The sequence below is a fragment of the Colletes gigas genome, unplaced genomic scaffold, assembly GCF_013123115.1.
Source record: "Colletes gigas isolate AHSC1104 unplaced genomic scaffold, ASM1312311v1 Colletes_gigas_Sc00015, whole genome shotgun sequence".
Classification (NCBI taxonomy): Eukaryota; Metazoa; Arthropoda; class Insecta; order Hymenoptera; family Colletidae; genus Colletes; species Colletes gigas.
Window position 1 is genome coordinate 2,508,876 of NW_025106644.1, and position 26,273 is coordinate 2,535,148.

Sequence of the window (26,273 nt, forward strand, 5' to 3'; positions counted from 1 at the left end):
ACGAGGTGGCACCACCAGATGGCGCCACAAATAATTCCAAATTAACTTTAAAATCCTGATTGAAACTAAACATTTTTAAAACACAAAGCAACCACGAAACAATTATTCAAAACAATTACATCGCGTCAAGATGGCGCCAGGTAACCCAGAAAATCGCCATTAAATATCTAGCGACGAATAGGTCGCGATTCTCGATCAGTGCACTTTCTAGTGCATATCGATGCAGTTAAGACAACGTCAGCTCCGATCGTTTCGCCGGGGCGACCGTTCGATTTATCAGCCTCAAGATCGTTAGCACTCGGGGATCGGCGCAGGTATTCACCGCGCCGCTAATTAGCTGACGCGCATTAATGGCCCGGGACTCCATTAAACTGTAAAATATTTAAATAACTCGTCGACGGGCGTGCCCGGGCGCGAATTACTTGTCATAAGTCACTCCCCGTACGACTTGGAATCCCCCTTCAGAGACTCCTTCGAGTTTATAATGTATGTGGCGACGGTAATGGCGCGTTTTCGTTCGGAACGGAGCTGACGAGCCTGTAAATTAATACACCCGTGTTGCTCGTTTATTAATCGCCGAGCTAATCGATAGAGAAAAGGTACGGCGCTGAATAAATAACACACCGTGTACACTGTTTTTTCTTTTCATATTTTCTTTTTTTTTTTTTGTTCTCGTTACCCTCTTTCATTTATTTTATTTTCTCTCTTGTTGTTGTCATTTATTCGTCGCAGATGAAAAACGAGGGGCAAAAGGGTTAATAAGGATTAAGTACAATGTGGACACGTTCGCACGTTCGAGATCCTCTGATTGATTTTATCCAAAAAAAAAAATCGTTTCCACGGCGGGGAGGGGAGGGGAGGGGCAAATAATCGCGAGGTCTCTTCGCAATAGTTCTCTCGCACGCGTCGTTAAATTATTTACAGAGGCAACTTACACGCTAGAAATGCTTATACAGTCGTAAAACTTATCGTTTGAATATTTTTTAGATTAAAGAACGCGTATATAAATAGTACATTTTGTTTATCTTATCTAAGAAAAAAAAAGAAAAAAAAAAGAATTGTGCGACGGTTTCTTGTAAAAAGTAAACAAATTACAGGCTATCGAAACGCTCCAAGTCGCGAAGGGGGGAAAATTTGAATAAAAAACAACACCTTCCGACGTTTCTCGAACTTTAAAATACATTTTTTTTCGCGGTTAAAATCTCCCCCCTTGTCGCGGCTTCGAACTCTGGACGGACATCTTTTCTCGATGATGTTTCGCTTAAAAAGTTACTTTTGGAATCGCTGAATACGTGGCGAGCTACAGGCTTTAATATCCCGAACCGTCTTTGAAATCTATCGCTCGCGATTTCGTAAATCGAGATCGCGCGGGAAATTCGAATTTACGCGAAACGCGGATCTCGAGATAGAGATTTTAAAGACGTTCTTAAAAAAATTCGTGGTCCTAGTCTCGCCAGGTACACTGTAAACTTCCATACAGTCTCGCGTTCTTACGTCTGTGACATCTTGAGAGGGAGGTCGTTGAAACTCGTTTGTACGTGGACAGGTATATCGTTCTTCTCCGAACGAACGTCGTGAAAACTGTCTCGTTTGGACGGTTCCGCGGGTCGCGATCCGCGCGAAAAAGCAACGACAACGCGGACGATCATTCGAAAAACGAATTTTATTTAAATGTTCATTTTTCGAAACGTTAGTTCGCGTTGATCGACGAAGACGCGCGACCCTCGAAATCGTGCGTTGGTATCGCGTTGCTCGAGTGTGTATCATCGCAAGGGATATTTGCACGAGGCAAAAAGGGCCTAGAATAAATCGAAAGTATCCGAATGCCATAACAGGCGTCGATCGAGCGACGATAAGTCGCTTTCCAATAGCTTTGGGCAGCCATTATCGTCGTTGGATTCGTTTCACGCCCTTATGCGATTCGAAACTACGTCTCCTAAAGATTAAGATCGCGTAACAAAGGCACGAGTGATCACAGGAAGAAGGATCGACGGATTGATGTCACCTTCCTTCGCGTACAGTAAAAACGTAAAGTGTCCTCGTCACTTGGGTCGGTTCTTTGGCTCGTATCTTGCACGATACGTACGTGATCGCGATCCACAGCGATCCACGATCGCGTTGGTGGCCTGTGTCGAGCAGATTGAGCTTCCTTACCGTCGGGTTACTCGATTCGGGGGTTCGGAGGAAACTGCAGGAAAGAGATCGTCACGTGAGGCCCACGATTATCCGCGAGATGGAGCCTGGATCGTTCCACGCGAGTGTCCCCCACAGATGGCAGCCTTCAGCAATTAGTAAAAATTCGTTAGAAATTGGTAAGTCTCAAACTCGTCAGGGTAATAGCGAGGATTCTCAAAGAATCGCTAAAGGCTTGTAAAGTACACAGAAATTAACAGTAGATTTACACCAGCAAAGTCACATTGTAAGCTACCATAGAAAGGTGCTAATTGCGATGCGTATACAGCTATTGACCCCCATGAAAAGTCGCTATCCCACAGGATTTATCGCGTTTTACGCCCAGAAATATAAAGTTTGCAACTAGTAGAGCTAGCGTTAACATAAAAAACGTGACAAATTTGACGTGGAAGGAGTCAGGCACCGGTCGATAGAAAAGCCTTTTTTTAGGATCCGTACCCGGGTTCCTGTGGCGTCCCTGGTGGCACTTCAGCTGATGAGATCGCCGTTTTTGCGCAGCATCTCGAGATGCAGCTCGTACTCCCTGGCCTTCAGTCGCAGTGACGCGATGCTGTTGGTCCTTCTGTCGATGTCTGGGAGCCCGACGCTGCCCGTGGGCGATCCCTGGGGCGAGCTGGCGGTCTGCGGTGGCGCTGGAACTGGAGGATGCGGCAGGTTGATCGCTGGCGCTGGAGGTGGCGGGGGCGGGGGTGGGGGCGAGCCGCGCACCAATTTCGGCCGCTGGGCCGCGGATATGTTGGCCAATAGGCTCTGGAAGGACGCGGCCGACGTGTAAGGCAGAGGCATCCCGGGCGGTAGCAAAGGTGGCGGTGCACGATGATAGGGATGAGCGGTGTAACTACCAGGAAGGACCGGTCCGTGACCCAGAGGTGGGTAACGAAACGTGTCGAAGGGTTTCCGCAGGGCAAACGTGCCCAGGTGGGCGAAAGGGTTCGGCAAGGTCGGCGCTACGACCGCCGATGGCGGCGGTGCACCTGATCCCAAGTACGGATTGTACGGATGCGCCTGGGGCCCGACCTTCTCCTGTTTCCGCCACTTTGCACGACGATTCTGAAACCAGACCTGCAACCAACGCATCAATTTTAAACCTTTCGACCCTCTGCTCGTCGATCCTTACGTTTCTAGAGACTCTTAAACCCCACCTCTGTGACCCAAAGTGTCCAATTTTGCTCCACTCAACGCAAGTTTAGAAACAGAGCAGCAAATAGTAATTTAAATTCCCCAAATTTCGATGTGTAGGTCCTAGAAACCCTTTTCAACACTTTACCGACCGCTGTCTCATTAATCGCTACCGGTACAGTCTCAAGAAACCCTTTTCAACACTTTACCGATCGGTAACCTATCAATCACTACCCGTCGGCAATGTAGAGACACTTTTTTTAACACTTTACCGACCGTCAGCGATTAATGGGTCACCAGTCGGTAAGTGTTGACAGTTTCCTACCTTTATCGGTCGATAAGTTAGGAAAACGATTAACCTATCACAATATTAATGAAAAATAATTAAAATAACAGTAGTTTACTAAAGTATGAAGCTATTTAAGACACGGTATTCTAACGCTCTCTGCGCAGAACCGATCCTACCCCTGCGTATGTCTATTTTCGGAACGGTGGCTGAGTCGTTGCGTCGATTCGTTCGAAGAAGTCGAAGTCGAGGAACCCGAGGAACGATTGCAGAATCGATTTCGAGGTCCGGCTTCAGGGAAACCTATTCATCCGATTCCGGGTCGGAAAGCAAATAGTGTATCGTTCGCTGGAAGTCGTTGGGGCGCCGATGGAAGTGCGAATTCTGGTTAAGAGTGACGCATTCTACCTTTTTCAGGAAACCCGCGGTGTATCATTATATTTCCGACGCTGGAAGGAAACCGACGATCGCTGCCAGGCACCGATCCCTTACCTTTCTCTTTCGTTTCCCGTCGCCCCATCTTCCTACCTGAGCGGAGCACCAACGAAATAGTGGCCATCGCAAGACCGTTAGGGCATTCTCTTTGGCCCAGTTTTCCCCTGCCAAAAAACAGAAGGAATCTCTCTGTCTGCACTAAAAACGGGCTGCATCCGGTTCAGGTTGATTCAGGGAACTTCTAGTAACGTCGATCGAACGTTTTGATACAAACATCTTCCGTGATGCGTCGATCGTTCCGAGCGCATTCCATCGCGAAGGTTCCCCGAAGAGTCGAGCTCTAATCAGTTCAACGGAAGCTCTCTTCCCCCCTTTCCGACTCCACAACCGCCCATCCTGTTGTCCTTATTTCGTCCTAACCCCCCCAACCCCCCGCCCTACGACCGTTCTTTTTCCCTTCGTTTCTTTAACTTCTCCGGAGTTTAATTCCGCGGTCGACTCCTCTGTTGGGTCGATTCTCGGTGTCGTGTCTCGAGGCACACGGTTCCACTCGAATCTCTGTCGCGTGTCTCGTGACAGGATGCAATGACAACCCCCGCAACATCTGTCGTTTTCCGGAAAGATGGACGAAGTTTGGGCAAACAACACCTCGTATGGGTCGTCTGCTAACCGCGAACAGACTTCCAATCGAACTTTTCAAGAAGCAATTTGTCTCGAGTTTATAGTTTTTTGAGCAGGATCCAGTTACTTTGGGGGATTATTTTAAGATGGAACACTTGGAACATACTGAAACAGTAATATCAAAAGTCCAGAGTCAAAAGTAGCGTCTAATCCCTACCTAACCCAAGTCCTCCATGCCTCATTTTGTGATGACTCGTAGGATCGTGGAGTTTCTGGCCCCCTTTTTCGATCTGAAAACCCGGGGGAAGAGGGGTAATCGTAGGAAGGGATTGCATAACGAGATTCTTTTTGGTCCCCCGTCTCGAAAGGAGGAGGAGGGGACCGAAACGTGTGTGTTCCACGGGTCGGGAACGATGGGCCAGAAGATGCAAAGTCGTTGCTAGGCGTACGGGGAGTTTAAAGGTGATGGGGTGTGGGGGGTCGGGTGCCAGGACCCCCCACGGTGAGCAGGATTGCCCCCAGCAGGGAGCTAAACATCCGAGTTGCGGCTTTTAAAACAAAACGCAGCCACGATCTGCCGCCGCCGCCGGAACCTAGTCGTTTCGTGCTTAATCGTGCCGCATTAATTACGCGGACGCCGGGTTACCTTCTCTCTATCTCTCCCCCTTTCATCGATCCTCCTTCTTCCGCGGCAAGATGCCGGCGGGCACTTCCTCAAACGAGCCCACTCTTCCTTAAATAATTGTGTTTTACGGTAGACGATGGAATTAATAACGAAGTATTTCACGATACGATGTTCCATTGGGTAGGTAGATCAAGTTTTCCTTGGAGGATCGGTGTCTGATGGTTGTTTTCTGGGTCTCGTAGACTTGGTAGGAGGAGGGAATGGGTAAAAGTATCAGAATGTTGCAAATTTTAAGGTATGATACTTATTTTCTAGGGCTAGTAGACTTGGTAAGAGGAGAGAGTGTGTAAAAGTATCAGAATTTTGCAAATTTTAAGGCTTGATACTTATTTTCTAGGTCTAATAGACATGGTAAAAGAAGAGAATGTGTAAAAGTATTACAAATTTGAAAATTTTAGTGCCTGATACTAATTTTCTAGGTCTAATAGACTTGGCAAATGAAGGGAATGTGTAAAAGTATCAGAAATTTGCAAATTTCAGTGCCTGATACTCATTTTCTAGGTCTAATAGACTTGGTAAAAGAAAAAAGTGAGTCAAAGTATGACAAATTAGTAAATTTAAGGATTGATTCTTATTTTATAGGTCTAATACACTTGGTAACAGTAGAGAGTGAGCCAAAGTATCACAAATTTGCAAATTTTAAGGCCCGATACTTATTTTCTGGGTCTAATAGACTTGGTAAAAGAAGAGAATCTGTAAAAGCATCTCAAATTTGCAAATTTCAGTGCCTGATCCTCATTTTCTAGGTCCAATAGACTTGATAAAATTAGAGAACGAGTAAAAGTATCACAAATTTGCAAATTCCAAGGCCTGATACCTATTTTTCCTTACCTATATATTTCATTAACCTAAGTTTTCTTTTGTTTTAGATGGGGATACCATGGATAAAGGAGGCAGAAGACTGTTGTCAGGTCCAAAGATGAAATAAATAGGAACACACAATTTATCTAGGGGTTTTCTAGGTCTAGTAGACTTGGTAAAGCTACAGAATAAGTGAAACTATCACAAATTAGCAAATTTCCTAGTTTGGAGGTGCTTTGAGTTTTAATTTTGGTCTAGGATGCGTTATAGTTATTGAATCGTACGCTGGAAGGATACTTTGAGGATTTTTGGTGAGGAATATTCTTTGGGATAGTGTAGAATCTTTGTAGAAACTTCGTTAAGTAACTTGAGTTTTGTTTTGGGAGAGAATGTTGTGGATGAAGGAGGCAGAAGACTGTTGTCAGTTCCAAAGATGAGATAAATGGGAACACACAATTTATCTAGGGGTTTTCTAGGTCTAGTAGACTTGGTAAAGTTACAGAATAAGTTAAATTATCAGAAATTTGCAAATTCCAGTGCCTGATACCTATTTTCCATTGCCCATGCCTCTCACTAACCTGATTCAGTTGCATAGTCGAAATAAATCCCTAAACAAAATCTGTCTAGTGATTTTCTAGGCCTAATAGACTCATTGAACCTAGAAAATACCTAAAACTATCACAAATTTGCAAATTTCACTGCCTGATACCTATTTTCCATTGCCCATACCTCTCACTAACTTGAGCCAGTTGCATAGTCGAAATAAACCCCTAAACAAAATCTGCCTAGTGATTTTCTAGGCCTAATAGACTCATTGAACCTAGAAAATACCTAAAACTATCAAAAATTTGCAAATTTCACTGCCTGATACCTATTTTCCATTGCCCATACCTCTCACTAACCAGAGTCATTTGCATAGTCGAAATAAACCCCTAAACAAAATCTGCCTAGTGATTTTCTAGGCCTAATAGACTCATTGAACCTAGAAAATACCTAAAACTATCACAAATTTACAAATTTCACTTCCTACCATCTACTTCTCTCATTTCCATAAGGAGGATGCACCCATCCAACAACCATATCACATCGATAATCCCATAAATCTCACCAACAGCGAATGAAATCACCATAAAACATCACAATAGTGATTTCCCCAACGCGTTCTACACACTTCATCCCGAAACATTTCTCACCCAACATCGTTCCCCAAATCTTCGTGCGTCAAAGTCCCCCCCTATTGAATATATAGTTGTTCCCCGAACCGTTTTGCAAAATGAACGCCGCTGTTAGGCTACATCACACGACAATTTACAAGCTTTGTGACCGAAAAGAAACACATTCGTACGAGGCTCGCGTGGACGTCGCGAGAGGTCCCGGAACGCCAGGAATCGTGTTCAGGGATTCCAGAAAATGATTAACGCGACTCCGTTGGGGCCCCCTGGTACCGTGTCATTCACTTAAACAGTGGTTCTCATGGCGTGTGCTCGCATAATAACTTTAAAGCCCGGATAAATCGTCGATTTGCGGCGGATGGTGACGGATTTGCAAGTATAATGTAAACGAAACGCGCGCGCGCGCGCGAGAAAGACACGCGCTCGATGCTCGTGGAGGAACGAAGGGGGAATAGGGGAAGGTCGCGAAATAAGAGGAGAACGAGGGACCAAAGCGTACCAGCGAGTAAATACCGCGAATAAATTAAACTAATTGAGCAAATTGGCCCCGAACGTTCGTGAGACTAACTCTCGCGGACACTTGCTTGCACAGAGAATCGTCACGTGATCCGTAAAAAAATTCACCCTCCTAGTCTCCCCTTCGACTTGTTTCCTTTTATCCGAGCTTTGGGGGAATCGTACCTCAATTACCTCGCGCACTTCTGCTCCTGTTATTACCTCTCGTGCTCTGTATCAAACGTTTCCGTTTTTTTTTCAGTCGAGTGTAGGTTATTGCAGCTATTCGAGCCTCGCTTTAATTGTATGTTATTTATAGACTGCCGATTTTTATGCAAATTTATATTTTTGTTAGTAAAATTCGTGAAATGGAAGATGTGTAAAGGGTTGTCTAAACTGGTAAATACAATATTTCATATATTTTTGCATATTGAGTTCATTTTGTAATTTTCTGAAGGTTTAAATGACCAATAAATGCATAAATATTCGCGGTTTATTCATTACTCAATTATGAGACGTGCATTTTTGGGACATTTAATGTGCCAATGTCTGAATTGCTCGATATTTTTCGAAAAATTCGGATCTATCGAGATTTCTCGGTTCTATCGAAATTTCTCGTATCTATCGAATTTTCTCGTATCTATCGAATTTTCTCATATCTATTGAAATTTCTCGTATCTATCGAAATTTCTCGGATCTACCGAATTTTCTCGTATCTATTGAAATTTCTCGTATCTATCGAATTTTCTCGTATCTATCGAAATTTGTCGTGTTATTGATAGACTACCGATTTTTATGCAAATTTATATTTTTGTTAGTAAAATTCGTGAAATGGAAGATGTGTAAAGGGTTGTCTAAACTGGTAAATACAATATTTCATATATTTTTGCGTATTGAGTTCATTTTGTAATTTTCTGAAGGTTTAAATGATCAATAAATGCATAAATATTCGCGGTTTATTCATTACTCAATTATGAGACGTGCATTTTTGGGACATTTAATGTGCCAATGTCTGAATTGCTCGATATTTTTCGAAAAATTCGGATCTATCGAGATTTCTCGGTTCTACCGAAATTTATCGGATCTACCGAATTTTCTCATATCTATCGAATTTTCTCGTATTTATCGAAATTTCTCGTATCTACTGAATTTTCTCATATCTATTGAAATTTCTCGTATCTATCGAATTTTCTCGTATCTATCGAATTTTCTCGTATCTATCGAAATTTCTCGGATCTACGAATTTTCTCATATCTATTAAAATTTCTTTTATCTATCGAATTTTCTCGTATCTACCAAATTTTCTCATATCTATCGAAGTTTCTCGTATCTATCGAATTCTCTCGTATCTATCGAATTTTCTCGTATCTCCCGAATTTTCTCGGTTCGATTCCGATTATTCGAACATTTCTATCTCAATTATTCCCCAAATGAACCTATAGTCTTCCAAAAAATTAAAATTCACCATAAATGCATAAAAATCTAGTAACTAAAAAAATCTAGTAACTAAAAAGCTAAAATTAAGAGTATCCTGATACAGGACTCACCTGTATTCGAGCTTCCGTGAGTCCAATCTTCATGGCCAGTTCCTCCCTGTAAAATAAAAATTCAAAATCCTCAGCGCCAGGTTGACCTCAAATTTTACACAAAAAAAATAAACAAAATTCAAAATCCTCAGCGCCAGGTTGACCTCAAATTTTACAAAAAAAAAAATAAACAAATTATATCGTATTCCAGAGTCGAAACGTTGCACGTCAAATCGTATGTTTTATTCAATGCATTAAATCTCTCGCTGAAAATTTATGCGGGAAAAACAGCCACGGTTGGCGGATCGCGGAAAAAACCTATCGAGATCTGCGCGACAGGAATGATCGTGCATTCATTAAGCTAATTAGGTTTGCGGCCGTGTCGTAGATTAGTCGATCGAGCGTTAGTAGTATGTATATCAATTAATTGCATTATGTCTTCTGACATTATGCGTGATTTTCAATTCAATTGCCGGTACTGGTAAGCTGGTGTGACGGGTGCAACCGAGTGTAGTAAGCGTTTTCCATGGCTGTACGTACTCGCACGGATAGATAATCTCGTCGTTCTTACATGTGTAATAAAATTTATTCACGCGTGTAACTACGTACCCCGGAGGATATTGCGAATACGATTATTTATAACAAATTGAATGATAGTTAGTCACGATCTTAAAATCGCCGCCGAGGCTTACATAACGATATCGCCTCGGCGTTTCCGCTTCGAAATTAACCAGCAGTGGCTCTCCATCTTTCGAGGCTCGCTTTTTATCGACATCGATCTGAGCCTTTCTAGCAGTCTTATGGTTTTATATTAATTTTATAACGGTTCTATGGGATTCCTAGACACGTAAATTTAACTTTGATACTTGTTAGAAGTCTCAGTAATTTTATTAGAATAAATTATATAGTCGATTGTTATTGACAAAATTTAAAAAAAAATTAGAGGGCAAAGGGAAGTTGAAGAGGCACGATTAGGGTGATCAGAATGTATTAGACAATTTTAGAAAAGTTCATGGGATTCATAGACACGTAAATTTAACTTTCACACTTGTTAGAAGTCTCAGTAATTTTATTAGAATAAATTATATAGTCGATTGTTATTGACAAAATTTTTAAAAAAATCAAAGGACAAAGGGAAGTTGAAGAGGCACGATTAGGGTGATCAGAATGTATTAGACAATTTTATAAAGGTTCATGGGATTCCTAGACTCTTCTAACAAGATTCATTAATTTTATTAGGGGAAATTTTAACTCAAAATTTTTTGAGATAAATAAATACTTGATACTTGTTATTTTTAAACACTGTTTTGAGAAGTTTCTACATATTTAATCTTATTTTATCTTTAATTATTGAAGTAGTATAAATTAGGTTAGAATTGACGTACATTGAGTGCATTCTGTAGGTTTTTGAAAATTTAAATTTCCAATAAATGCATAAATATCCACAGTCTATTCTTGGTCTTGGCTCCACTTCTTTCAAAAAGTTCGAATCTACTGAAATTTCTCGTATCTATCGAATTTTCTCGGATCTACCGAATTTTCTCGTATGTATCGAAATTTCTCTGATCTGTCGAAGTTTTTCGTATCTACCCCAATTCTTCGTATCTATCGAATTTTCTCGGATCTACCGAAATTTCTCGTATCTACCTCAATTCTTCGTATCTATTGAATTTTCTCGGATCTACCGAATTTTCTCGGTTCGAATCGAGTCATTCGAACATTTTTATCTCTACTTCCAATCCGTCAATTGAATCGAAAGTTCCATTTATAATTTATAATTAATTTATATTTCAATTTAGTTTATAATTTTAATTTATATTGTAAATTTTGTAACAGTCCATGGGATTCCCAGACACGGTAATTCAACTTTGACTCTTGTTGCAAGTTTCATTAATTTTATTAATAAAAATTACGTAGACGATTGTTGGAAAAATTAAAAAAAAAATCAAAGGGCTCTCCAAAAAGAGTTTGCAATAAGAAAGAAGTTGAAGAGGCACGATTAGGGTGATCAGAACGCATTAGACAATTTTATGAAGGTTCATGGGATTCATAGACTCTTGTTACAAGTTTCATTAATTTTATTGATAGAAATTACAACTAAAAATTTGTTAAGATAAACAAATACTTGATACTTGTTATTTTTAAACTCTGTTTTGAGAAGTTTCTACGTCTTTAATCTATTGATAAAGTGGTTTTTTTTTATTAAATGTATAGCTAAACATGGATACCATTAAAGTGGTATTAGAAGGAGCTAGTATAAATTAATTAGAATTGACGTCTAGGTTTTAGGTATAGACTGTGGATTTTTTAGTAAATTCATATTTTTATTGACAGAATTAATGAAATGGGAGCTTTGTAGAGGACTGTCTCAACCCTTAAATATTATAATTCGTATCTTATTTGTATTTATATATTTGCATATTGAGTGTATTCTGTTGGTTTTTGAAAATTTAAATTTCCAATAAATGCATAAATATCCATAGTCTATGGTCTTGGACCATATAAGATGTTAATATTGTTTTTTTTCGAAAATTTCTCGTATCTATCGAATTTTCTCGGATCTACCGAATTTTCTCGTATCTATCGAATTTTCTCGTATCTAACGAAGTTTCTTGTATCTATCGATATTTCTCGGATCTACTGAATTTTCTCGTATCTACCCCAATTCTTCGTATCTATCGAATTTTCTCGTATGTATCGAAATTTCTCTGACCTGTCGCAGTTTCTCGTATCTAACGAAGTTTCTCGTATCAATCGATATTTCTCAGATCTACCGAATTTTCTCGTATCTGCCCCAATTCCTCGTATCTATCGAATTTTCTCGGATCTACCGAATTTTCTCGTATGTATCGAAATTTCTCTGATCTGTCGAAGTTTCTCGTATCTAACAAAGTTTCTCGTATCTATCGATATTTCTCAGATCTACCGAATATTCTCGTATCTATCGAATTTTCTCGGATCTACCGAAATTTCTCGATTCAAATCGAGTCATTCGAACATTTTAATCTCCACTTCCAATACGTCAATTGAATCAAATGTTCCGTTTATAATTTTCAATTAATTTATATTTTAATTTAACTTTGACTCTTGTTGCAAGTTGCATTAATTTTTTAAAGAGAAATTACATCGATTGTTGAAAAAATTTAGAAAAAAAATCATTGGGTTCTCCAAAATAGACTCTGCAATAACAAAGAAGTCGAGGCACAATTCGTTGGGTGATCAGTGCGCATTAAGCAACTGTTGCTCGCCTCGAATGATACGTTCGAGTAAAAGGAATACCGGAAGCCCCCTTCGTTTCTCGATTTCTGCCGTTTTTGCGCCGCCTCGAAAAGGATTGACCGATGATTATGATGTCGGTGTCCGACGAAAGATCCGCTCGGTGTCCCTCGACCGTGGGCCCGCGGGGTTTCTCATCTCGCACGCAAATTGCCCAGATGTTCCACGAAATCGCGCGGAAATCTCGATGATTATATCGCGGAGCACAGAAGCTGCTTCGATCACACTGCTTCGATCTCGTGCTTAGGCAGATTCGAGCACACGGGAGCCGTGTTCCAGCGACCAGAGTGCCCCGTCTCGAAATTACAGGGAGCTCAAAGGCAGCTCGAAAATTGACTGCGCCGATTTACGCCGTGCGCGGATTTATTGCCCAAGCGTACCTCGTTTCTTCTGCTTTGCTTCGAGAGCGACGTCGCGAGGTGTCGAACTCTTTTTAACGCGTTGATTGCCCACGAAATTCGACTGAATTATATTCTCGTTACAGGGTGGTTCAAAGTTCATGAGTCTGTTAGGGTTTCATTCGCTTGTTGAAACGATCGAGCATCTCGATATAAGAGCTTTCTGAATTTTTGATGGAATTAATTTTGTAGTGAAAGTTGTTCGATGTTTGTTGCAAGGTAGTGAACGGAGAATTCAATTTTTGTTTCAAATCTAGTGTAGGAGTCTTTTTTTAATATTTTGATTATCGTGTTATTTATTATACGAGTCAAAAATGACTCTGGCACAATACTCGGTAGGTTAATATACAGGGCGTTCGGTCAACCCTGGGAAAAATTTTAATGGGGGATTCTATAGGCCAAAATAAGACGAAAATCAAGAATACCAATTTGTTGATGGAGGCTTCGTTAAAAAGTTATTAACAAATTGGTACCGAGTACTGTGCCGGAGTCACTTTTGACTCGTCACGTTCGATAACGATATAAAATAACATATCTCATAATTTAAAGTTGGTTCTTTGTTAACCTAGTGAATTTGGATTATATTTGAAAATAGATTTGTGAATTTCAAGAAGGTTAGAAAAAAAAGTATTGAAAATAATAGTCTAAAATCAAAATTTTAGTGTTACAGAATATTATATGGTTGTAATGGACGTGTTAAACATGATATCTATCTAAATATTATCATATTTTTCCAAGATGGCGTCGTTGGTTCGAAGCGCGAATTTCAAATTTCCTCCGCGAGGCGGCGCTGCCGTGTTCGACGCGGTTTAATTTAGACGAATACACATGATAGATAATATAATATTCATATAATTGCACATAAGATATAAACAGTAAGCAAAGATATCTAAACCATGTAAGTTACATAACCTAAAAAGTAACAATTATAAAATACTTCGATTTTTAGGTTCTCCATACCACTGTAAACAAGAACTTCGACTATTTTTAAAATTGCAAGAAAATGGTAAAAAAAGTACTGAAATTAATACATAACCTAAAACATACCAATAATAAAATGCTTCGATTTTTAGATTCTCCATAACTTCGTAAACCAGAACGTCGTTCAATGCAAAAATTGCAAGAAAAAAAACTGAAAATAATCGTTAAAAAAAACCCTCATAATAGGGGACTCCCATAAGCGTACACGTTCGTTGGACTCGAAAGGTGTTCGCGCGCCATTCTCCTATCGGGACGCTCGATCGCTCACCGATAAGATTCTATCGCGCATTACCGGTGTCCGGACGTGTTATTTATTCCGCGTGACATAATGTTTCTTTAATAAACATTATTTATCGGTTATAATGACGCGCGCGAAACAGGAAAAAGCTCGGGGGCCTCGTAAAAAATACTTTTTATATCCTCGTTGCGTTCTAATCTACGATCGATTTCTCACGCGCGTAGTCTGGGCCGTCTTGACGCGACGCTCGAAGACCGCTGCGTAGCCCCGCGAGCACCTTGGCCTGCCGAGCAATAATAATTTAGCCTTTCCCTTTTTCTCCGGCGTCCTTCTGGATTTAATAAGATCACGAAATTTCGCGGTTAGACGGGGCGTCCCTAATTACACCCGCCGTTCACTGCGACTCGACTCGGTTACCCTGGATTCTCGCGTATCGTTATTATTACGTCTATCTCCCCTCCCCCCCTCCCGCACGCACACCTTCTTCGTTGTGTCCTTGCCATGGGAAATGTGTGCTAGTTGCTCGGAGTAATACGCGAAGTCACGTACAGAGAGATTAGTCGTGAAAATAAGCAGCGAAACAAATTTTAGGTTATGTAGTTTACAGTTGTCTGAAATAAAAATTTTAGTCTTGCAGAATACTGTATGGTAACGATGAACGTGTTAAAGATAATAGATAGTAACGTGTACAATAATATAAGAGGTAGAAACAGTAAACAAAAGTATTCATGTAAGTTACATAACCTAAAAAGTAACATAAAATACTTCGATCTTTAGGTCCTCCATATTACTGTAAATTACTGTAAAAACTGGGAATATTTATTTAAAAAAAAACGACAATAGAAGACTCCCTCAAGCGGACACGTTTGTTGACCTCGAAAGGTGTTCGCCATTCTCCTATCGTAACGCACGATTGCGAGTAGATAAGATTGTATCGCGTTATATGGTGTCCGGACATGACTTTTAGGTTATATACAATGGCCCAAAACCAAAATTTTAGATTATGTAGTTTACAATGGTTTAAAATCAAAGTTTTAGGTTATGTGGAATGGTCTAAAATCAAAATTTTAATCTTGTAGAGTATCATACAGTTTTGATCTGGCAATGAACGCGTTAAACATGAAGGACAATATGCCTAAAATAACAAATGTGTCTAAATGTCTACACCCTATAAGTTACATAACCTAAAACGTAGTATAGAATACTTCGATTAGAAAAATTAATTCTCAAGTTGAGACATTGAGGGAAGCCAAGAACTAGATATGGAAATAGATTTGCGAATCTCAGCAGGGTTACAAAAATAACTACTGAAACAAATTTGAGGTTATGTAGTTTATAATGGCCAGAAATAAAAATTTGAATCTTGCAAGAATATTATATGATTTTCATCTGACAGTGAATGTGTTAAACGTGGTAGATAATTGTTAGGACAGGTAGCACCGTTAGGCGTCAGAGGGCGCCACAGTCGTGTCTAATCTAATTAATACCCATCCACGCATCCAGAGGACACGACGCCAACAATAACAATGTCTCTAATAACTAGACTACGGTTCTCTATGCAAATTCACATTTTTATTAATAGAATTAATGAATTAATAGAAATAATTCGTATCTTACTTTAAGTATTTCTTATATTTTTGCATACTAAATGCATTCTGTAGTTTTTAGAGGATTAAAATTTCCCATAAATGCATAAACATCCGCAGTCTACTAATAACATATACGATAGAAACAGTAAGCACAAGTATCTGAACCGTATAACTTGCATAACCTACAAATTGTAGAATCTAAGAAGTCACATTTTCGTTATTACTACGTCCATTTCCCCACCCCTCCTACGCCATCTTGGCTGTGTCCTTGCCATGGGAAATGTGTGCTAGTTGCACGTAGTACTACGCGAAGTCACGTACAGAGAGATTAGTCGTGCGTTCGACATAACGGGCTATAGTGTACGAGGCTCGAACGAGAAACCTTGTGCAACTCGTTTCTTCGCGAATCGCGTAATTTTTCAACGCGGATCATCTGTCTTCCACGACCACGTTGCTACGGGATGACGTCAGGGTGTATTTGTATCGCGAAAACGCTCGTTTCCTCCCGTCGAGGCTGCGAGCGGTTAATAATGCTCGCGATCGTGCGAACGGAGGAAGTAAAACGCACGCGTTTCCTACGAAGCCGGCGAGTGTGTTTCGTAGAGCGGTTTGCAATCAGCTTCGGGGACCGCGGTTTCGTAATCGCGTCGTGATACAGCTGACTAGCGGGGCTCCGCATCAAAGCGGGGACCGCTAAGTGGATTAAACTCGAGCTTCTTTGCAATCCTTCTCGCCTACCGCTGTTTCTTTTTTTTTTTTTTCTTTTTTATGTTGGTTCTGGCTCGAGATAGCCATCGAAGTCGCGTAACTATTTACCAGCGCGTGCAAACGTCGGTATATTCTCTCGATTGTTTTTTTTCTCCCCCCACCTCCCCTCCCCACCCCTCGCGCGTGGTAGTTTTCTCCTCGTGTCGCTTGTCCAATCTCGTTACGTTTCTCGTTTCGCCTCGTTAAGTTTTTCTGTTATCTGGAACGAATAATGAATAAACATCGAGGGAAGACATAATTTATGCGAAAATCTAGCTGCTTTCAACGAGACGTTTCTGGCGTCGATGTATGAAGCGTGCTTCGATTGATTCTTGGGGATAGATAGAGAGGTATCTGGGGACATTTTTGTTCAGAATGTGGGGAAAATGGTTTATTGGTGTTTTTTTTATATTTGGGGTGGGGGGGGGGTTGTTATAATTTGATATGGTTTACTGTTTTTTGGGAGAAAATTTTTTATATAGTATTTTTCTTAAGTTTGAAAGTTTGGTGTTTTTTAAGTTTGTTGATGTTGTTAGATTCAATTTGGATTGCTGCTTTTTTTTTTTTTAATTTTGTATACAGAATTTTCTAATTTTGTAAGTTTGAATTTGTTGACGTTGTTTGATTCAATTTGGCTTATTGCCTTTTTTTCTGTGAATTTTTTTAAAAAGTATTTTTTAATTTTAAAAGTTTGCTGTTTTTTTTTAAGTTTGTAGACGTCGTAAATTTTAATTTGGTTTACTGTATTTTTTCTTGAATTTTGAATACAGTATTTTCTAATTTTGTAACTTTGGTTTTTTAAAATTTGTTAACATTTTTAAGTTCAATTTTGGCTTTTTTCAAGTTTGTTGGCGTTATTAAATTCAATTTGACTCTGTTTTTTTAACTGAATTTTGTATAGACTATTTTTTATTTTTGTAAATTCGACTTTCTTTGAAGTTTGTCGATGTTTGTAAGTTTGAATTTTACTTCTTGGTTTTTGTTACCCAACATTTTCCAATTTTGAGATTGCAAGACCCCTAGCCCAATGATCCAAAATTTTGAGGCTTCAAAATTGAACAATTTTGAAAATTGAACAAAATTGAACAATTTTTAAGCCCCCGGGAGTTCACTTTGATCGTGGTTTGCGAGTTCGCACAAATCTCTGTACGATTGAACGAGGAGGAAAATAACAGGTGGTGTGCGCGATCAAGAGCGTAGAGAAGGAGCAAGAGAGAACCATCTGGTAGAGAGAAAGAACGAACGCAAGTGGCGTGTGCGATGCCGTGTGGTGTGCCGGTGCGGCCAAGAGGCTTGGCGCGCGGGTAATTCGAGTAATTGCCGGACAATTACATTATCTAATTAACCTCGGAGGTCGGGCCAGCCAGTCGCCGAGCGCTGCCGGAGTCCGTGATTGTCCCTCGTGGCGCAACCTTAATTATTATTGTTTAACACGCTCGGAATCGTCGTCGTCGTCGGCGGTGCTCGAACGAACGTTTGATTTGAGGAAATTTCACCGGTTCAGGGAAAAGCTTTGTCCACCATTTTTAATATTTCCTCCATTGGACGCGTCACGCGATCCTTTCCCGCTTTTTTTCTTCCAGTATTCCCGTCACGCTGGTCGTGGTGGTCACCGGTGACCGTCACTTCAATTTCATCATCATTATTATTATTATTATTATACAGCTAAAAGAGAATATAAAATTCTACAATAATATTTTAATTAATAGTATAAATTTTAGCTGAAAAGTTCGGATCTACCGAATTTTCTCGTATCTATCGAATTTTTTCGTACGTATCGAAATTTCTCTGATCTGTCGAAGTTTCTCATATCTATTTTCATTTCTCAAATCTACTAAATTTTCTTGTATGTACCTCAATTCTTCGTATCTACCGAAATTTCTCGTATCCATCGAATTTTCTCGTATGTATCGAAATTTCTCTGATCTGTCGAAGTTTCTCGAATCTATCTTAACTTCTCAGATCTACTGTATTTTCTCGTATCTACCTCAATTCTTCGTATCTACCGAATATTCTCGAATCTACCGAATTTTCTCGTATCTATCGAATTTTCTCGTATGTATCGAAGTTTCTCTGATCTGTCGAAGTTTCTCGGTTCGATTCGGGTCAATCGAACATTTTAACACATAACCTAACTATCGAATGTTTCGTTCGCCTCGAAAGAACGTCATTACGAACAAAATGGCGGAATGGGTATCGTTATCCGTTGCATTAGTTTCAAAGTTCGCGTGGTTTCGCGGCGCACATGCGGTCGTATATCAATCAAGCGACGATTCGAACGTTTTGAAATTGCCGGGACACGCGTATCCTTCGGACAGCCAACGGTTTTGCATGGTTCTCGATGGAAGGCGCACGGGGAGTGCCAGTTTCTATGACGAGCAAACCGATAGAAAAGCTGGTAGCCACGAGGTAATATCCGTGCATAATGCGGTGCAATCCATCTCCGCTCTAACGATCGGGTTGGTCAACGAACAACCCTCGGAATTTGCCATTAATCTCGGTATAAATCATACGTCTTGGGCCTCTGCTAGAATGTTGCGCTCGAAACGGCAATTACCCAAGGAATGACACGGCATTACGAACGATTTCGACGATACTCGCCGCGAGGATTACTTTCTACCGGAAACCGGCGCCGGACGGGGATTAATTCGTCGTAATCGTAATAACGGAAACGCCTCACGAGCCCTCTGGAGCAACCAGCTTAACCCTTTCCAGTTGAAACATCTATTTTTCGCCACTAGATGGCGTTGGTGTTCTCAAAATTTAACTCTTGGAACATTATTTTCTGTGGAAAAAACTGTACCATGCACATAAATCAAGAGCTCACTAATATTACACTTTACAAAGTGTTAAATTTTGCAATAAAAGCGTATCTTTTTTAAACAAAATGGCGTCTATGGAAAGATTGAATCTCTAATACCCAAAAATAGAAGTTTGACACTTTAAAATGAGCCAAGGTACAGCTTCCTACGAAAAATGGACCATTTTTTGCACCAAAATTAGCCTCCATCTCCAATTACTGATATAAACAGTTAAGATAAACTAGAATGATTTATCTGGAACAATTAAATTTCCCACGATTTTATTACTCGAGTTTTGATCCCATAAAACTCGTTCACGTATTTACTACAAAATACAATAGATTCAAGATGGCGTACTCGTTTGAATTTGCATTCAAAGTACTCGGTGGTCGTAACGAGAGAACTGGTTGCTCTTTGTGCTAGGCAAGTAGGTTTCCCTGACCCACGCATGCGACCGTGGTCACCGGTTACCAGTAAACGAAACAAAGAACCCCTGTAATAGCAGCGCAGGGGCAAAGTGGGAAGCACAAAAGGATAATAATAATTATACAATTTATGTTTAGATGAAAGATAAACAGGTAACGAGTGAAATAAAGGGGGGACACGGTTAATGTATTCATTAAATTCCAGATGCCAATCTGCGTTTCATTATTTAAAATAACTTTTCTTCCTCGTGTTTTCTTGATCGCGCGCATTTTTTTTCAAGATGGCGCCCTAGGGTCGAGGCGCGAGTTTCGAATTTGCTCCGCGAGGCGGCGCTGTTGTTGCGAATAGACATGTGTCGTGCAGACACCATTTAACAAAAGACTCATACAAGAAAATTTAAGTTGTTTGAAAAGAAAAATAGTTCCTAAATAATGTAAATGAAAGATTTATTGTTAAAAATTTCATTGAAAACAGTTTTTACGTATACAGTCCGTTTTTAAAATACATTTAGAAAAAGAAATATTTTTCCAACGACGATGACCCTAATATCAATATAAATTTCAATTGAAATACTTTTTACAAATAGATATTGAAATTACCTTGGTGGACCAAATTATTTGACAAAAAATTGATTTTATAAAATTATATTATTTCACTAAAAATAAGCTAACTAATAAATTGACAAGATTGAACACGAATGTTTACGCATTAGGTGTTTTTAAAATTCTGATAAGAATTTTATTCATGTAAATCATAAATTTTATGTGTTGAAAACAATTAACTTTTGAATCATTTTATGAGTCAAATTGGTTCACAACAGTAAAAATAGGTATACCATATTCAATAATGCGAAATGAAGGGGTCAACATTTACATATATTTCATTACGTAACTAAAAACCAACATATGTTTTTAAAAATAATATTTAACTTTTATATATATATATAGTAATCAAATTTTTGATGAGTCAAATTGGCTCAGTCCAATTAATAAATCTAGTGTTAAATACCAATAAAAGGGGTTAACGCGCTTTTTTTCTCCTAGATGGCGCTGTCGGTTCGAAACGCGAACTTCGAATTTGCTCCACGAGGTGGCGCGGTTGTACCTGTCGCGGTTTAATTTAAACGAATACACATGTTCCGTGCAGGCACCATTTAAATACTAATACTAAGGGTTAACGCGCTTTTTTCCCCTGAGATGGCGCTGTCGAAACATGATCTTCGAATTTGCTCCGCGAGGCGGCGCTGTTGCACGCGTCGCGGTTTAATTTAAACGAATACACATGTCCCGTGCAGACACCATTTAAATACCAATACAAAGGGTTAAAGCGGTCGTGTATGCAGCCGCCAGGATTGCGATAGAGCGAGACGAAAGCGAAGTCGGTAGCCGACCGCGTAATGCGTGCGAAACGCGTGCGTAATTCGCGCTTAATACGCGTACCGCGAGGAGAGGCAATTACTGATTGGTCACACTGTCGTCGATCGAAACGCGAACGAATCTACGCGCACCTTCGTCCGTCCTTTCTACCTTGCCCTCACGGATCCTTGCACGGTGTTGCAAGAAACGAAACGACTCGTGTAAGAGCCTCGTAAAAGAATTCTCGCGCTATTAACGCTCGCGATCTGTTCGTCATATGCTCGTAACAGGTCTCTTAAAATATTGTTTTTTGGTTGCAAAAGAGTTTGAAAAAATTTGACAAAGTGGCAAAGTGGCTGTGATAGGTTGAGTGCCATTTTTTACGGGGATTAAAATTTCGATTTTAGAGAATTGTAAAGTGGATAAATTAAAATTTGTTTTGATAAGAATTTTTGAATTTATGGGAATTAATTGTTTGAATTTCAGAGTGAAATTTGAGAGAATTTTAGTAAAATGTGACCTGAAAAATTTAGGGTAATTTAGAGTGGTTACTTGTTAATATTCGTGGAGATATTCTGAACAATTCCAAAAACTTTTATAATGATGTAACTATGAACGAATATGACAAAAATAAAATTTGTTTATTTTCCAAATTATTATAAATTTGCTCCCCACTCGAATTTTTTTCTCGAAAATGGGTAGGAATTCGAGGATATGCGTATTCACCAAAAATAATTGTAATGGACCCCTGCAACTAAAAATAATTTTTTTAGAACGATTTGAAATTTTTTTTTTTCGTCGAAAAATTTAGGGACTACACCCTGTCGATTTTTCTTTAAAATTTGTTTTTTATTTTTAGTAATTTTGTTTGGCGCCCTATAGAAAAGTTGTCTAATACTTTTTTGTAGGTACCAATTAGCTCTACTTCACAAATAAATTTCATGCAAAAATATTTGCTATTGTACGAGTTATGGCCGTTTGAAAATTGGACCATTTTTATGGGCTCTCCCTCATTTTCCGATGCCAAGGATCAACTTTTTGATCATTTTTGGAATTTCTACATATTGTCCACCAAAACACACGTTGTTTGCCTTTTGAAACATTAAAATCGTCCAATCCGTTCAGAAGTTATGACATTTTAAAGATTCGCATGAAAATTCTGGCAGACATTTCTAGCCAGAAATAATATTTTCGGTAAGGAATTTTTTTTTCGAAACTGCGCAGGATTTCGAGGTTATGTCTATTCACCAAAAATGATTATAATTGACCTCAGCGACCAAAAATAATTTTTTAGAAGATTTTCAGTTTGAAAATTTGAAAATTTAAGAATTACAATTTGAAAGTTCGAAAATTTAAGATTTAAAATTTATAAAATTTGAAAATTTAAGATTTACAGTTAAGAAGTTTGTAAATTTGGGATTTGCAATTGATAAAATTTGAAAAATTAAGATTTACAATTTATAAAATTTGAAAATTTAAGATTTCCAATTTATAAAATTTGAAAATTTGAGATGTACAATTTATAAAATTCGATTATCACTTCCGAATCAGTGGATGAGACCTGAAAACGACTTGGCGACTTCATCGAGCCCAAAAACCTAAAATTTCACCGAGATGGAATTCATCAGCTGAAAGATGGCGGATACTTTGATCGAACAATTAAATTTCTTTTAAAATAAACACAGAATGTGGCCAAATCAAAACCCTATAATATTCCGGAAAAGTAAAATTTTGATTTTAGGTCATTGTAGGCTACATAACCTAAAATTTGTTTCAGTACTTACTTTCGTAATCTAGTTAAAATTCACAAATTCTACTCAAATTTATTCCCCTCAACGTCTTAACTTGAGAATGAATTTTTCTAGTATCATAATGGTAAATCCTGTCACCCATATATGGGTGACATGGCAGTCAAAGTGTTAAACGAATACACATGTTCCGTGCATACACCATTTAAATACCTAATACAAAGGGTTAAGGCGCTTTTTTTCCCCCAAGATGGCGCTGTCGAAACGCGAACTTCGAATTTGCTCCGCAAGGCGGCGCTGTTGTACCCGTAGCGGTTTAATTTAAACGAATACACATGTTCCGCGCAGACACCATTGGCTGGAAAAATTTGATTATTCGTTTGTACACCCGATAATTAGCGGTGGCCATAATCTCATTTGCCAAGAAACGAATCTAACGGATCGTAGGTGCCCCGTCGGCGTTTCTAATCGGGAGCATGACTCGCCGGTCGATTAATGACAGGAGATGTTACTGGCCAGGACAGGAGGATGGAAAGAGGGCCCAGCGGGGACAGGGGGCAACGGAGGGACAGGAGAAGCCTCGAGATCCATGGAACTGGTTCCGTTCCACGGATCACTGGAAACAATCATCCTTATTAAACTCACCACCGACCCACCCCACGGATATAAAGGTATTCTTCGGAATGATTTACCGAGAACCGTGCTCCTCCGGCCGCTGGAACAGGTGGATCTTGGCGCTATTCGAACAGAACGATAAATTTTATAAAGTAAAACCCACCCGACCGTCGATGCTTTTCTTTTTCTTTTTCTTTTTCGAGCTCCTCTTCCCGACCTAGAATCTCACCACGAAAAAAAAAACACGAAGGAAACAAAAGGGGGCGAGCGAGAATAGAAAAGTAAAAAGTACAATCTGTGCTCGTAGCTGGTAGGAGCACGGTCGAATGATTAGTCGAGCCACGGTAGCTCGAGCCACACGATTTCTAATCTAAATTAGATCTTAAGAGCTCGTAAAAGTAAGTGGCCAGCGTTCGAAGGCTTGCAACACATCCTATCTGGATATCTCATCGAGCTCGGGAAATTCGATCGAAAATCGTCCGGGGAAAATGGTCGCCTCCGGGCTGAAGGCGAAAGTTACAATTTCGATAGAACCGATCGCGCTGCTATGGTAAAGGCAGCTAATGAATATGCATCGTGTTCGTTGCCTCCTCACCCCTAGTCAATAAACCTAAGCGACCATAAAATCCAATTAGTGTGAAATTAATACCGCAACACGCCGGCTCGGAGAGCAAGAAACCGACGCCAAGGGAGGAGAGATTAATTTATATCAAAACGGCAAAAAGGTCTCGAGGGGACTCGACGAGAGGAGGAAATGACCCACAATAAGGAAACGGTAAATTACCGCCGCGAAATTGATCGAAAAAAAATCGATCGATTTCTTTATCGTGCCGCGATCTCGTCGGGACGATCGCGCCGCGGATATTGCGAAATTAACGGAAAGCGAGAGTGGATGGGACAGGGGACTCGTCGTGGGATTCCACGGACATTAGGGTTTATCTCGAGACGCGAGCCAGGACTTGGAATTATTTCGATAAGGCCCCGCGCTGGCCCCAACGGGCCCCGTCCGTCCCGACCATCAGAAGATAGCCCTTCGAGACTTTTACTCCGAGCGTTTCGTTCGTCCACGGTGACCAAAAAGGGCGAATAGAAGGGACGTGTTTATCGAACCGTCATATCGAACATATAAAACGTCTTGGGGCATCAGGAATGAAGAATGGGCATCTTGGAAAATAGATGCAGAAATTTCTGTTTGGAGTTGTTGACGAAGAATTAGTCTTATAGACTTAACTGAACCAAATTACAGAATTTTGGAATATTTTAGTAATTTGGAATCCAGTTAAGATCCGGTCGCCATTGTGCACTTGCTTCAACCTCCATTTTGTGACTCTAAAATTGCACAACGATTGCAAAACGAGCGATTCCCTGGCTCAAAGAGGCAACGATTACCCGATGAAACGCGATATCGGTAAAAATTGCAGACAAACGTCGCGTAATAACGAGGAATGATCTACGGCCGCGTCGTTGGAATCCGGGAAAACCTGCAAGATCTATCGGTCGGCGAAACAGTACGTACTCCGCCATCGATCATCGGCGTTTTTTTCGTCGGGACGCTCGCCGCGAATCGTCGTCATGCAAATTCCACGGCGTCAAAACGATGGTTTAGCGTTATTAAGTCCCCCCCACCTCCCCTTTCAGTCCGTTGGATCCAGTTGCTCGCTGGTAACGTGCCGGCAACAGGGTGTATCGCAATCTATCTATGGCGTAGCTTTTTCTTTCGTCTCGGTTCTTTTTCACTACCGTGGCTGGTTCCGTGCCACGGAACACCCGGTAGGTAGAAGTAACTAATAGCGGTGTAATCGCTCGTAATAGGTCCGGTCCTGCGCGGCCACGGTATGGGTTCGCGTAATTAACCAGTGTGGAGGGGATACGTATGCAGAGAAGAAACGAACCAGCCACCGGTACGCTATTGATACCAAACGATCGAAATTTGCTATGTACAGTTCCCTACAAAACTGGGTTTGTGTGCTTCTATTTGGACTACATGACGTTTTGAACACCCTATAAGCATGGAGTGAGGTAGCTAGGTAGCAAGGAGTGAGGTAGGTAGCTTGTAAGGAGTGAGGTAGCTAGCTAGCAAGGAGTGAGGTAGCTAGCTTACAAGGAGTGAGATAGGTAGCTAGCAAGGAGTGAGGTAGCTAGCTTGTAAGGAGTGAGGTAGCTAGCAAGCAAGGAGAGAGGTAGGTAGCTAGTAAGGAGTGAGGTAGGTAGTTAGCAAAGAGTGAGGTAGCTAGGTTGCAAGGAGTGAGATAGGTAGCTAGCAAGGAGTGAGGTAGCTAGCTTGTAAGGAGTGAGGTAGCTAGCAAGCAAGGAGTGAGGTAGGTAGCTAGTAAGGAGTGAGGTAGGTAGTTAGCAAAGAGTGAGGTAGCTAGCTAGCAAAGAGTGAGGTAGCTAGCCTGCAAGGAGTGAGGTAGTTAGCTAGCAAGGAGTGAGGTAGCAAGGAATGAGGAAGCTAGCTTGCAAGGAGTTAGGTTCTTCGAGTCAAAGAGTATATGTGATGCTGGAGTTCATATTACCCTGGGTATCATCGTCGTTTGGTGGGTTTATTTGTACCCCCATTCTTTTCGAATTGGGTCACTGTGTTGAAATTTTGCGTGGGACAAAAAAGATTCGAAATTTAGTTTCCGAGAGATTGTGTTACTGGTGTTTTTGACGTGGGAGCAAGTATTAGCAAGATATTGCGACTATAAGTTGGTTTGGGAGAAATTTTAATGGGAGATTCTGGAGGCCAAAATAAGTAATTTGTTGATTGAGGCTTTGTTAAAA

The 26,273-nt window shown here is 40.3% G+C and overlaps 1 protein-coding gene across 4 annotated transcripts in view; it reads right to left on the reverse strand.

The window, feature by feature from the left end:
* Nucleotides 1-707: 707 nt before the first annotated feature.
* Nucleotides 708-26,273, reverse strand: part of LOC122399989 (homeobox protein aristaless-like) — a 171,965-nt gene continuing 146,399 nt past the window's right edge. Inside the window, exons 3-6 of one of the 4 annotated variants that reach the window (XR_006259314.1) lie at nucleotides 9,355-9,400; nucleotides 2,902-3,255; nucleotides 2,632-2,831; nucleotides 708-2,188 (exon numbers count right to left, since the gene is read on the reverse strand). Coding sequence is in view for 2 of the 4 variants with exons in the window: in XM_043401137.1 (XP_043257072.1) it covers nucleotides 2,662-3,255; nucleotides 9,355-9,400 (640 nt within the window). In the remaining 2 variants the exon portion in view is untranslated. Of the gene's footprint in view, nucleotides 2,280-2,631; nucleotides 3,256-9,354; nucleotides 9,401-26,273 lie in introns of all 4 variants that reach the window. The other 3 variants (XR_006259313.1, XM_043401137.1, XM_043401136.1) reach the window with 3 other exon arrangements.